The 15,429-nt window shown below is 41.9% G+C and overlaps 1 protein-coding gene across 3 annotated transcripts in view; it reads right to left on the minus strand.

Annotated features, from left to right (window-relative positions):
- Positions 1-15,429, minus strand: part of PHAF1 (phagosome assembly factor 1) — a 64,862-nt gene that overhangs the window by 17,755 nt on the left and 31,678 nt on the right. For all 3 annotated transcript variants that reach the window (XM_040408996.1, XM_040408997.1, XM_040408999.1), the window contains exons 11-12: positions 5,357-5,440; positions 815-897 (exon numbers count right to left, since the gene is read on the minus strand). In XM_040408996.1, coding sequence (XP_040264930.1) covers positions 815-897; positions 5,357-5,440 — 167 coding nt within the window. The remainder of the gene's footprint in view (positions 1-814; positions 898-5,356; positions 5,441-15,429) is intronic.

Raw genomic sequence — 15,429 nt, forward strand, 5'->3', positions numbered from 1 at the left:
GCCACGCCGCATTGAACTGAATGGGGCTGAGCTGCCATACCAAGCACAACTGCTACACAATGTATGGTGCTGTGCTTGGTATGGCCGTGGAACTACTGCAAGCGCCAGTGCCTCCTTAAACAGCTGATCAGTGGGGGTCCTGGGTGTCAGACCCCCACCGAATAGATACAGATGACCTATTAATCAGTAAAAAAAAAACTTTCAGAAAACCCCTTTAAAGGGTCACTGAGTTTTCAGAAAACTTTTAATATGTCATAGAGACATATCAAACATTTTGATCGGTGGGGGTCTGAGGGATGAGACCCCCACTGAATGCTAGGACAAGGAGAGAGAGAGGAGCTCGCATATCATGCTCCCTCTCCTTGCTGCAGGAGAGGAAGCGAGATGGACTCAATAAAGTCTATGGGCCGTTCTCACTTCCGTCTCCTGCAGTGAGGGTGTCAGAACTCAGATCCCCACTGATCAATACCCTTGATATGTCTCTTTGACAAATCAAAAAACTGTTTAACTTTTTAATGCTGGAAGCAAGACAAAACCGTGTTGTATTCACATTTGGTGCCCACACGCTCTACTGTTCTGTGGTTGCCCATGGGCACCCATCTTATTACATTGGAGTATAAATAATTCACACAAGCACAGTAAAGCTAAAGGCACCTTTACAGGCATCGGTCAGTTATTAATAGGGACCCACGGGGTCCAGTAATTGTTTAATTTGGGCTGGGGTCAAAATGGAAGGCAGGTGCTAAAGCTTCCACAGTCATGGACGTTATGGCCTTATTATTTCATTAAAAAAAAAAAAAAAAAGTCTACTCACATGTTAAAATTGTAATGTCCTGGATAATTTGTGTGCAATACAAACTTCTTGGACCTGTGTGTATTCGCATCAAATAGAACATCCTGAAAAAAATAAAAAATCTGATAAAGATGAGGGATTACAGAATGTAATAAACCAGTGAAGCATGCTAAAAAAACAGTATTCCTCTCATATTCAGTAAATACTTATAGTCCTCAAACAACAGATATAAAGTACATTTTTTGTAACTGTGTTGTTTCTCAGTTATTTTTCCTGGAAATTAGCAAATAACTTTGTACTCGGATGTACTTTGTCAATAGGCTGTGACCTTGCACACTCTGAAGTACTTTCTGTACTTGCAACGAGAATCAACAGCAAGTACAGTGCAGCCTGGTAATCCGCATCTGGCTACATGCACTCAGTGTCTATTAAGCATGGATTTTCATGCAGATTTTGCTGCATTTCCGCACCAAAATCCTCATGTGTTATTTGCAGATATTGTCGTATATTTGCCCCAGATCTCACTCTTTGCATTGCAAAGTGTGAAATTTCCACTGAAAATTCACACAAACAATTGAAATTCTGCAGATTTCAAAATCCCCCTTACAACAGGTCAATTTTTCTGTGGAAAATTTACAGACTATGGGGCACATTTATTAAGACTGGTGTTTTAGACAAGCCCCTGCGCTGACAGTGGATCCGCCGCAGTTAGGTAGAGGAGGCGGCCTCTAGATTATTTCGGAGTATCCAGGGTCGGTCTAAATGTAAGACAGCTTCCTTACTGGTTTAAATTCTGACCATTTTTTACGCCTAAACCAGGCAAAGAAAATGATGAATGAGACGGGCCTCCCAACCCGTCGCAGATTCCACAGCAACATGGCGTGCGGCAGAATGTGTGCCAGATATATGCAACAAGTGGCGTATATCTGTTCGTAAATGACCCCCTATGTGCAAGAGATTTTGAAAATCTCATCTAATTCATTGGTACTTTGTTATGCTGCAGATTTTCTGCACAAAAATCCATGTGCAATATGTACTGTGTGCCTATACCCTAACACGGCCTCATCGGTGCTGACAATGTCAGATGGTGTAGGGATACAACCTATTAACTCCTAGTTGTCAACATATTCATACGTTTCCAGGAGGGGTAATAGAGGAAAATCAAAACACTGAAAAGTTGCCCCAGCATTGGAATTTCACAGGGAATGCAAGTATCCACTTAAAGGGAACCTGTCATCAACTTTATACTGACCTCACTGAGGGCAGCAGAAAATAGTGACAGAAATGCTGATGTCAGCGGTGTGTCACTCATCAGCTAAAAGTAAGTGGTTGCTGAGAACCAGCATCATAATCATTGCAGCCCAGGCCTTGAAAAGAGTCAAATCTACCTGAGAAGAGTCATGGTTATTCCTAATCTCCTGCTCTCTCCCGTCCATCTGCTGATGATTGGCAGTTCTCTCCTAGAGAGAAAGGGAGAAAACCAGGTAGAAGACGGTCAGTCATCAGCAGGTGGGCAGGAGAGCAGGACTTCATGAATAACCAGGACTCTTCTCAGGTGGCCGGGACTCTTTTCCAGGTCCAGTCTGCAATGATTGTGATGTTGGTTCTCGGCAACCACTTACTTTTAACTTATAAATGACAGACCGCTGAAATCATCTCACCTGTCTGTACTTTATACCGCCGTTAGTATGGACAGCATAAAGGTGATGACAGGTTCCCTTTAGGGGAACCTGTCATGTGTTTATCACCCCATGAACAAACTAGCCCTTAATTTCAATAGTATGTTCCTCCCCCTTTTTTTTACCTTAGTAATATAGTACCTTGGCATTCCCTATTATTCATTTTCCCACCAAGTATGAAAATGAATGAATGATGTAATAAACGACGCCCCTTTTATCATCTACAGCTCTTTTTATTTATTTATTTCTGGCCACGAATTCTCGTTTCAAATCCTGCGCATGCGTGCTGTCTGATCAATGTAATGACGCACATTCATAACTTAAAGTAAACTGGGCATGCGTGAGCTCATCCTCACTTCCGGTGGACCAGTACAAGCAGGAGTTATTTGGCGGCCAGAGTGTACATCAAGGGTAAGCGTTCTCCTGCTTGACTTGGCAGCAGCCAGCCTCACTGTTCACACTGACTCTCCCTGCTGCCCCACACTTTATTTGGTTTTGCATTTAGATCATCGGGAAGAGGTCTGTACATACATGTGACATTGCAAGCTGCTGGCCCTGATGCGCTCTCATTATGAAAGTAGATAGTGAGATAGGGCTGCAGGGCCGGCAGCTTGCGATGTCACATGTATGTACAGACCTCTTCCCGATGTTCTAAATGCAAAACCAAATAAAGTGTGGGGCAGCAGGGAGAGTCTGTGTGAACAGTGAGGCTGGCTGCTGCCAAGTCAAGCAGGAGAACGCTTACCCGAGATGTACACTCTGGCCGCCAAATAACTCCTGCTTGTACTGGTCCACCGGAAGTGAGCATGAGCCAACGCATGCCCAGGTTACTTTCAGCTATGAATGTGCGTCATTACACTGATCAGGCAGCGCGCATGCGCGGGATTTTGAGCTTCTGAACAAGTGAATAGGGGAGTGGCTACAGCGCTGAATAGAAAAAACGCTGGACTCATATTAAAGCTAGACGTCACGCTGGAGTCCGCTCATTAGCATGTGGCGCGTGGCATCTTTGTGTGTATATTATGAGGCTAACCATCTGTCACACCAGTAAGTGAATACATCTAAGGTACTTTTTAATAGTTAATGATTATAATATAACTCATTATATAAAATCAAATACCCACATGACAGGTTTCCTTTAAACAGACATGACAGCAGGGCTGAGGGGATAATCGCTCACACAATCCCAATACGTTTAGTGAGATGCAGGAAACATAATTTATTTCCCTTTCACTGTAAACAATCCGACAATTCTGTCCCTGTGAAGAGACTATTACCTATGATTTATTCGCAGCTCCTGTACACTTCTTATACCACCCCCCATTGTTACTGTAGTCCTTATCATTTTCTTGTGAAAGCATAAAAACTAATTTGACTGAAAAGCAAAGAAGATAGGTCGGCCATACGTTTATAACTGCACAAACCTTTCTAGAGAGGAAAGGTCTTAAAGGAAATGTGTCACCAAAAAGTTTCCTGACAGTTAAAACCAGGTGGTAAGACATATGATTTTTTTTCTAACCTGTTTATATTTTCTGATTTCAATTTTTTTTTTATTCTATTCAATGAACAGGGTTATGGAGGTGGAGCTGTTCCTAATAGCATTTAGAGTATTGCTTTACAACAGCCCCATGGTTCATAGACACAATGGTATGGAGGGGACCTCACTGACTTCTATGGGAGAGTGTTGTAGGCTGGATCTGTGACCTGCACAGAGGACATTGTACAAGGAAAGAATAGATAAGCTTTGAAAATTACCTATTGTAATAGTGGATCCTGTTATCTACTGTATGTCTAAGTGATATCTATCATTCTAATCCTGCCAATAATGATAAGCAGGTAAGTACAGTAAAGTGATCTGTATAGACCAAGAAGTCGCGCCAATTATTAGGCTTAGGGGACCGTGAAAAAACTGCAGGTTTTAATTATTTTATATATATATATACACACACACACACACATGAAAATTTAACATAACATCACCATACATTCTTTAAAAATGTGTTTAAAGGGGTTATCCCATAACTTATGTAAAAAAAAAAAATCAGACATTATATAGTACATGACAATCTCTTTCTAACAAAGCTAGAACCAGCCCTGACCTCACATGGATCCAGAGATCTCCACATTCATTGCTTTGCTAGATTTATATCAAACTGACCACTCAAGGGGAGTGTCTGTTCTGGCTGCAGCTCAGGGGGCGTGTCCATGCTCTCCCTATCACAGCTCAGGAGGTGTGTCCATGCTCTCCCTATCACAGCTCAGGAGGCGTGTCCATGCTCTCCCTAACACAGCTCAGGAGAGATAAATGATGAAACTGAGCATGTGCGGCCATCTCAGTGAGCAGGACAAAGAAATAAGAAAAAAACAAACAGCAGGTCGCGCTATTCAGACACATTTTATTGAGTAACTCAGTGGCTAGGTTAAATTATTAATTACATACAATTACAAAAGTATTCAGATCCAGGTGCTGGTTTGAAAACTGTAGCATATTTCTTGTGGGACAACCCCTTTAATATAAAAACAAGACTTAAACAATAGGTAATTTTCTGATGACACACTTCCTTTAAAAGGGTTTCCCATGGATCATTTGCATACTCACAGTCTTAAATGCTTGTAATAGCTGTTTTAAAAGTAGTTAGCAGTAGTCATAGCACAAAAAATATTATTTTTATTTAAAAAAATCCTTCCATGTGTGCTGCTGATCTGTGCTGCTGGGGGCAGTCTCTGAGCAAATAGAAGGACAACCCCTTTAAGTGGAAGAAAAATATATTGATTCTGTACATGGGAATATATTATTTTTCCTATATGGCTCTTTACCAACAAGTTAGGTTATGTACAAATAGCTGGATACTTGGCAATATTCGGTTTGGGCATAAATACTCACCACTCCGAGGGTGAAATAATTATAGAAATAATCATTGCACTTGGCAGGAACCTGTTTGTGGGGGGACGGGGAATGAATCTTCATCTGCAAATATGAAAGGAAATAAATGAGAGCTTTTACAGGTAATTAAAGCAATAACATTCGTTTTACTAATTAATTCAGGGAAACAATTACTAGCCCACACAGAGCAGCCATGACGTCTGTGCAAAGCCCCCTCAGACATAGATGTCTCTCTTGCCTAGGAACATACATCGTCAAAAGTAATCAGACTCCTACACAGAGCACTTCTGCCATTAAAGAGCAGAATCAGCTGGAAACTGTCCTTCATTTAATGGAAAAGCAAGCGGCCATCAGATGAGGGTTGCCCTGCTCCCTACTTTCTGACCAATCTCATTAATACCGAGAACAATGCTGGAAGCAGAAGCTTCATGCTATTAGATACTAGACCCGTTGGAAATATTTTTACTGAAGATTAGAGGGCTGTTTCACCTTATGGATGCCCAAATTACAATGGAAATCTGCAAAGTAAAAAAGAGTGAATGACCCCCTAAGGTCTCTTGTGACTTAATGAGGGCAATATCATGTTAAAAAAATGTATACACAAAGTATAAAAAAAATAAAATCTGTCAGCAGATTTGTACCGATGACACTGGGTGACCTGTTACATGTGCACTTGGCAGCTAAAGGCATCTGTGTTGGTCCCATGTTCATATGTGCCCGCATTGCTGAGAAATATGATGTTTTAATATATACAAATGAGCCTCTAGGAGCAACGGGGGCGTTACTGTTACACCTAGAGGCTCAGATCTCTCTGTAATTGCCACACGTGTCAGGTCTGGGAGGAGATTCCTCAGGAGAACATCCGCCGCCTCATCAGGAGCATGCCCAGGCATTGTAGGGAGGTTATACAGGCACGTGGAGGCCACAGACACTACTGAGCCTCATTTCCTTGTTTTGAGGGATTTCCACTGAAGTTGGATCAGCCTGAAATTTGATTTTCCACTTTAATTTTGAGTATCATTCCAAATCCAAATATATAATGAAATATCATTTTTCTCAGCATTGCGGGCAAATATAAACATGGGACCAACACAGATGGCCTTTAACCCCCTAAGGACTTAGGATGTACCGGTACGCCATGTTTGCCGAGTCCATAAGGACCCAGGGCCTACTGGTACGTCCTAACTTTAAAATTACATTGCGGCGGGGGTTAATCGGAACAGGATGTCCACTGAAATCATTCAGCGGGCATCCTGTCAAAACGCCGCATCGGTGACCCGCATCGGTCCCCCCAGCCTCGGCGATCGCCACAAACCGCAGGTCAATTCAGACCTGCGGTTTGCGGTTTTACCTTATCCGGCGGGCGGCGGTGCCATCGGGTCCCCATGCGGCTGTAGGGGGTACCCGATGGCATGGGAGGCAGCGCGATGCCTTCCTTAGGCATCTGCGCTGCCTTCCGGTGACGAGCCTGTGAGATCCAGCCCTCTGGATCTCACAGGCTGAAAGCTGTATGAGTAATACACACAGGATTACTCATACAGTCAATGCATTCCAATACAGAAGTATTGGAATGCATTGTAAAAGGGATTAGACCCCCAAAAGTTGAAGTCTTTACTTTAAGTTGAAAAAATAAAGTAAAAAAAGTTGAAAAAAAATAGTTTCCCCCCCCAAAAAATTTAGTTTCAAGTAAAAAATAAACAAAAACGTAATTTTCCCCAAATAAAGTTAAAAAAATTGGTAAAAAATAGGGGGGGGGGGAGGAGTATACATATTAGGTATCGCCGCGTCCATATCGACCGGCTCTATAAATATATCACATGACCTAACCCCTCAGATGAACACCGTAAATTTTTTTAAATAAAAACTGTGCTAAATAAACCATTTTTGTCACCTTACATCACAGAAACTGAAAAAATTATGGCTCTGAGACTATGGAAACACTAAAACATGTTTTTTTGTTTCAAAAAAGAAATCAGTGTGTAAAACTTACATAAATAAAAAAAAAGTATACATATTAGGTATCGCTGCATCCGTGACAACCTGGTCTATAAAAATATCACATGATCTGACCTGTCAGATGAATGTTGTAAATAACAAAAAATAAAAACGGTGCCAAAACAGCTATTTCTTGTTACCTTGCCTCACAAAAAGTGTAATATAGAGCAACCAAAAATCATATGTACCCTAAAATACTACCAACAAAACTGCCACCCTATCCCATAGTTTCTAAAATGGGGTAACTTTTTTGGAGTTTCTACTCTAGGGGCGCATCAGGGGGGCTTCAAATGGGACATGGTGTCAAAAAAAACAGTCCAGCAAAATCTGCCTTCCAAAAACCGTATGGCATTCCTTTCCCTCTGCGCCCTGCCGTGTGCCCGTACAGCAGTTTACAGAAACACCCCATATGTGGTCGTAAACTACAGAATCAGGGCCATAAATATTGCATTTTGTTTGGCTGTTAACCCTTGCTTTGTTACTGGGAAAAATGGATTAAAATGGAAAACAATAAAGGAGTTCTGGGGGGAAACGGTGGGATTGTCACCTCAACAGTGTATCTTCCATTATATACCCTTGAATCAGAACGAGGAAATGGGTGCAGTAGTCACCAAAGGAGGGGTACATCTTATGTTGATGTCTGTGAAGAAAACTCTTTTGAGACATTGGTTGGAAGGAGTAGTGCCGTCTTGGGAGGAGGTATTGGGCACGATGAAGGCTGTCCTTTATCTGGAAAGACTTGAGGTGGAGCAAGATAAGGAACGTATGATTGAAAAGTTTGTTAAAAAATGGAGGTGCTTCATTGAGAAGCTGTTGTCACGGGGGGAAATTGAGGAGCTTATGTGCCCGTTCAAGCTGACCAAATGGTACTGGAAGCGCAACTTGCTAATAAGCTGGGGTTACTGGAGGCTTAAACGGAAGTGTGTGATAGGATAGGCTTTTCATGTACGGCATTCAAATCAGTGTTTTTGGGGTTGGGGGGATGGGGGGGGTTCAGGGAGGGGTTCAGGGATGGTGGGGGGGGGGGGGGGGGGGGGGTTGGGGAGGGGAGAAAAGTTAAAATGAGTGGAATGGAAAAATGTTGTGAGACGATCAATGTTTTTGCTTGTGCAATGTATCTTACTTCTTTTGACATTAACGTCTGTATGGTATGTATTGTCTGCACTTTTCCACTTTAATAACAGAAGTTTAAAAAAAAAAAAAAAAATGGAAAATTTGCCAAAAAAATTTAAATTCGGAAAATTTCATCTCCATTTGCCAATAACTCTTGTGGAACACCTAAAGGGTTAACGACGTTTGTAAAATCTGTTTTGAATACCTTGAGTGTGAAGTTTGTTAGATGGGGTCACTTTTATGTAGTATTCTACTCTAGGGTTGCATCAGGGGGGGCTTCAAATGGGACATGGTGTCAAAAAAAACAGTCCAGCAAAATCTGCCTTCCAAAAACCGTATGGCATTCCCTTCCCTTCTGCGCCCTGCCGTGTGCCTGTACAGCGGTTTACGACCACATATGGGGTGTTTCTGTAAACTACAGAATCAGTGCATAAATATTGAGTTTGGTTTGGCAGTTTAAACCTTGCTTTGTAAACTGGAACAAAATTAAAATGAGGAAAATCTGCCCAAAAAATGTGAAATTTTGAAAATTGCTCCTGGGCCGAATGGGGAGGGGTTCACTTGGTGCAGTGCTGCACGGCGGCTATTGTTGCTTTGGTGCTGTGCGGGTGGGTTGGTGGGGCCCAGTGCCAGGGTGGCTTTGCCAGACAGCGAGGGCGCTGTTTGACTGCTGGTTCGGTGCTATGGCATCGGTGGTCGCCGTGCAGCGCTTAACCAAATTTAGAATAGGATCCCATTTCAAAGAGGCAACCTCTGTTGTTGGTAAGTGGGCCTATGCTTTTTGATCAAAATGGATACTAATGCTCATGTACAGCATGCAGCATAGGGGTAGGTATACAATCAATTGCGCTGAGAGGCGATGTTAACTTATGTTGAGAAGCTGTTATTAGCTAAAAGCATACAGGGAGTGCAGAATTATCTAGGCATGTTGTATTTTTGAGGATTAATTTTATTAGTTGCAACAACCAACCATGTTCTCAATGAACCCAAAAAACTCATTAATATCAAAGCTGAATATTTTTGGAAGTAGTATTTTAGTTTGTTTTTAGTTTTAGCTATTTTAGGGGGATATCTGTGTGTGCAGTGACTATTACTGTGCATCATTAATTAGGCAACTTCACAAAAAACAAATATATACCCATTTCAATTATTTATTTTTACCAGTGAAACCAATATAACATCTCAACATTCACAAATATACATTTCTGACATTCAAAAACAAAACAAAAACAAATCAGTGACCAATATAGCCACCTTTCTTTGCAAGGACACTCAAAAGCTCGCCATCCATGGATCTGTCAGTGTTTTGATCTGTTCACCATCAACATTGCGTTGCAGCAGCAACCACAGCCTCCCAGACACTGTTCAGAGAGGTGTACTGTTTTCCCTCCTTGTAAATCTCACATTTGATGATGGACCCACAGGGTTCTCAATGGGGTTCAGCATCAGGCTGAACAAGGAGGCCATGTCATTAGATTTTCTTCTTTTATACCCTTTCTTGCCAGCCACGCTGTGGAGTACTTGGATGCGTGTGATGGAGCATTGTCCTGCATGAAAATCAATGTTTTTCTTGAAGGATGCAGACTTCTTCCTGTACCACTGCTTGAAGAAGGTGTCTTCCAGAACTGGCAGTAGGACTGGGAGTTGAGCTTGACTCCATCCTCAACCCGAAAAGGCCCCACAAGCTCATCTTTGATGATACCAGCACAAACCAGTACTCCACCTCCACCTTGCTGGCGTACTGAGTCGGACTGGAGCTCTTTGCCCTTTACCAATCCAGCCACAGGCCCATCAAGACTCACCTCTCATTTCATCAGTCCATAAAACCTTAGAAAAATCAGTCTTGAGATATTTCTTGCCAGTCTGACGTTTCAGCTTGTGTGTCTTGTTCAGTGGTGGTCGTCTTTCAGCCTTTCTTACCTTGGCCATGTCTCTGAGTATTGCACACCTTGTGCTTTTGGGCACTCCAGTGATGTTGCAGCTTTGAAATATGGCCAAACTGGTGGCAAGTGGCATCTTGGCAGCTGCACGCTTGACTTTTCTCAGTTCATGGGCAGTTATTTTGCGCCTTGGTTTTTCCACACGCTTCTTGCGACCCCTGTTGACTATTTTGAATGAAACGCTTGATTGTTCGATGATCACGCTTCAGAAGCTTTGCAATTTTAAGAGTGCTGCATCCCTCTGCAAGATATCTCACTATTTTGACTTTTCTGAGCCTGTCAAGTCCTTCTTTTGACCCATTTTGCCAAAGGAAAGGAAGTTGCCTAATAATTATGCACACCTAATATAGGGTGTTGATGTCATTAGACCACACCCCTTCTCATTACAGAGATGCACATCACCTAATATGCTTAATTGGTAGTAGGCTTTCGAGCCTATACAGCTTGGAGTAAGACCAACATGCATAAAGAGGATGATGTGGTCAAAATACTAAATTTGACTAATAATTCGGCACTCCCTGTAGTAATGAGGATGTGCGATCCAGTTCTTTTTCTTATATTTTTACATAGATTATTCCTTGATGCCAACAGGAAGTATCCCTGACTAATCCAATCAATCTAGGGTGCACACATTCTAAGTCCTTATTCAGATATGAGTGGATTTCAGTCACAGGAAAATGTGATATTTCTAGCATCATTTTTTTGATGTATGAAATCTGCTGTCCCAGTTCCCCAGTAAGTAACATCAATTTTACCCGAGTGAGTAGAATTCCAATTCAGAGGACTTACCTATGCTGTTTTGTAGAGAATTAGTTAAAATATGGAGAGTTTTCTCATGTTAGTTAGCGAGATTTAGAAGGTTTAGTCAATGTAAAGCTGGGGATTCTTTCTCTCAAGAATGTAGCTTCAACAGTGGTAGGGGAGAAGGCAGTAGGTGATAATCCTGTCACATTGTCTGAAATATGCATCAGGATAAGGGCTCATGCACACGACAGTATTTTGCGTTCAGTATACTGGCCGTTTTTGTAGGTTCAGTATGCGGTACATATACTGAACCATTCATTTCAATGGTTCAGCAAAAAATACTGAAGTGTCCTCGTGTGCATTCGTTTCAGTCTTTCCGTACAGTGAAAAGATAGGAAACATGTCCCTATTCTTGTCCGCAATCACGGTGCTTGGCCTCCATTCAGTCAATGGGTCCGCAAAAAAACGGAACACATACGGAAATGCATCCGTATGTCTTCCGTTTCCGTTCCGTTTTTTTTCTGAACCATCTATTGAAAATGTTATGCCCAGCCCAATTTCATCTATGTAATTACTGTATACTGTATATGCCATACGGAAAAACGGAACGGAAAAACGGAACAGAAACGGAAACACAACGGAAACAAAAAACGGAACAACGGATCCGTGAAAAACGGACCGCAAAACACTGAAAAAGCCATACGGTCGTGTGCATGAGGCCTAAGGCAGAGAGTGTGGAGAAAGTTTTCACTAGACTCCAGAAAAGTTGGGTGGATTTGGGCTTTGAGCATACCTTAGATATGCATGAGAAAGTCTTAAGTGCTGCCTTTGTTGATGGTCTTAAGGATCATCTTGAAAGGACTAGTATTAGCTAGGCCTGAGTGAAGTTCACTATAGCCCTCCATTTTGTTGAAGTTGAATTAAACAAAGGCCTAAGGCAGGCGCGGCTCCCTTTCAGTCCTCCCCACAAGAAGGGGAAGGAAGACTTTGTATATACTTACCCACTTCCTTGCCCGTGGGAGGAGCTACAAATGTTCAGCCCTTCAAGTGCAACACCCATAGGGAATTAACAATCCAGAATCAAATGCTGGATCCCTATTATCTATACAATCCTTAGGATCTGCTTCCATTGCCTCATAGCAAACATGTTCCATGATCTCTCATGGCTAAGGGATGTATCACATGTGTAGGAGTAGATAGTAATGCAGTTCCTACTCCTCGCACCAATTGTTCACCGCCTTAAAGGTGCACAAATTTAGATCCAACTATTCTGCTGCCTCTGGAGGGGGGGAGGGGAGGGAGTAGTAGTGCCTTCCCATCTCTAAAAATAAAAATTCAAATTCACATGACTGTCTCCAATTAATAACCACATTTTTGAAGTTCTGGTAGATAATTTCAAGTTCTTCGAAGATGGATCATCTCGGACAGGATATGCTGTTCCTACTTAATCTGATGTTGTCAAGAAAGAACCACTCCCTCCAGCAATGTTAGTGCAGGAGACAGAGCTGAAGACACTCTGAGGTTTGTAAGATGGCTGAGGGCAAGACTGCTAACATCAATATTAATCCAGGTATGCCTTCGGTATCACTCATTATTATGGTCTAATCTGGTGAAGCAGAGATTTTGTTTGATCTATAGGTAAGCCCATCAATAATGAATGCTGAGTGTATGAAAGATATTTGATGCCCTGATGCTGCCTAAGAAGGTAAAGGCTAAACTATTACCTGAAGTCTACGCTAAGTGGAAGTCTGTGTAATACGGGATGGCTTAGGGCCAGTGGACTTCCAAAAAGTTTGTCTTTTTCAGATACAGGCTACATAGGCTGAAAGGAAACATCAAAGGATAAAAGGTAGAAGTGATGATTCAGAATGGACTCTGGAGGGTTGGTAAGAAACTCTTCCTTCGGAGGGCACTCTACCTAAAGAGGATGGATTTAAGACATGTGCAAATCAAGAGAGAGAAGGTGTGATCGGGTTCTGTGGTGGATGGCTCCTGGGTTCAACAATGTTGCCACTAGGTCAGTTGAAGGTGAATGCTGTAATAATGATGGGAGAACTATGAGAGTTCCAGGAAGGCACATGCCAAGGTAATTGTAACGGATCTCCTGGCACCCCGACTGGGTACCTCCATTGATGGATGCTCCTAGTGCTTCCCGAGGACTCCAAGCACTCCGCTCGACACCGTAACCACCACAGGAACAAGGAACAGGAACAGCTCTTACAAGAGCTATGGGTTATAGCCATGGGAGTATACAGGGTATAGCAATCCCCACACACATGAGAATGTAAAACAGGAACTCTTTATTGACCACACAAGCATTGCCTTTTATACACATTTTCCAACAAGGGTACCACCCCCGTGGACCTGGTTGGGAACTGAGAACATAACATAGCAGCCAATCCTTGACAGTTTTACAGTTTAAACACAAAAACTATACATTCAACAAACACAATGGCATTGCGGTAGTGGTGAAACACGAGACGTGTGGAAAGTCCTAGAGCTACAGTTTTAAGATCTACATCAAGTCCTATTAACCACCACCACTGCTGTCAAATTGGAAGGAGAGACTGATTCGATCTACATGTCATATAGCAAACGAGTGCCAGGACTATAAGAGACATAATATTTTTGCATTTCGTATTGTTTGTTTCATATTGTACAAGTAGGAAATAACAGTCAAATGAAATTCCAACGGTGTTATATTATCAAGATGAGTCAGGAAAAACTAAGTTGACCTTTGCAGTATAGTGGACTGTAAGACAGATGACAGATAGGACACTTGGTTTTGGTCTGATAAGTACATCTGTGTGACTGGAACTGACCCAGTCTAGGGTAATTGTGTTTAAATATGACCACACCAACTGTGGATATTGGAGATGCACTAGTCTGAAGTGTTGGGAATATAAACCAGTGGAAACTACCTCCAGAGTCAGTAAAGGTGAAGGTTTGTAGCAAAGGATGACTGTCCTGAAGGGAACACCGCCAAACAGTTGTAAACATAATGAGTGTAATCCTCTGTTCCTGTCCATTAGAAATCCTATCTAACAGGATTCGGGTATATATGATCTCCTAGGTGATTTTAGAATGTTGGTAAGGGAAAAACCTCAAAGTTCAGTTGCATCTGTGGCTCCTACATCCTTTGACTCACATGTATACATGGATGCCATAGGAGTCTGTAGAAGAGTTTCTGACGAATTTAAAGCTAAAAGTCAGATAGCTGCAGGATTTGAGTCATTAATTCCTACGATTAGTAGTAATAAAAAAATAAAAAAAATAAAAAAAATAAATGTAGATTGGATTAACATCTCTATTGTCATCAACAAAGATTTGTGAATTACAACTGTGATGCTGCAAAGGGAATGGTGGAACAACTGAGCTCTTTTCCGGTAAGGAATCTACAGAACTGACTGGTCCTTCACAGCAGAAAAAGGAGTGGTCTACAAGATCGTTGCAAGTTCCTGCTGCATCTACATTCCGGACAACACTGCCCCTGATGGAAGGATCACCAAGGATCTGAAGAGACTGATGGACTTTATCAAATGAACTGATGGGAAAAATTCTGAAATTAATCACATCATGGCCAGAACAATGTTTTGGGAACTGGTTCAGTGACTACAATGCTTTTAGCATTTTGTTTTAACAGGCTGTTATATAGTTCTCCATTTTAGGAAAATTATTATTTTTTAAATGTTTAATACATCCATGCCCACACTATGTATATGTGCTGTGCCCCTGTAAAAGACAAAGATTATTCCATCCTGAAGTAAATAAAACCTTGTTGATGGTTGCGGGGTAAATAGGATAAGGTGAAGGCAAACCCGAAAGTGAGTTGAGGGGACCTGGTAAAGCAATAAGAAAAGTCCAGCTCTTCGCTGTTTAGGGCGTTGGGAGAGTACCTCACTTTGCCTGTTCACCTTTGGTCTATTTCCTGCAAAAGGAGGGATTTGTGAGAGATAGGTTTTATTTCTCTCTATATATGTACTGTATTACTCTTTTCTGTCTACAAGATTGCAGCAAACCAGATGGGTGAGCCTCATGTGCATTTCTTTGTCTTAAGGTCACTGGGGGAGGGGGAGTTAGGTTGCCATGTTGAATTTTTGAAATGAAACTCAAGGATAAAGTTGGCAAACTACACCCATTTTGTCAAAGAGCCAATAGTCTTTTCTTAAGGAACACCCCTTTTGTGATGTCATGTCTGCTATTTAAGTGAATGTAACTTGAATAAAGGTCTTGCTCAGGGGGATGAGAAGATGCTTTCATGAAACCAACTTGTGTGCCGGG

This window comes from Bufo bufo, chromosome 10, assembly GCF_905171765.1.
Source record: "Bufo bufo chromosome 10, aBufBuf1.1, whole genome shotgun sequence".
NCBI classification, from domain to species: domain Eukaryota; kingdom Metazoa; phylum Chordata; class Amphibia; order Anura; family Bufonidae; genus Bufo; species Bufo bufo.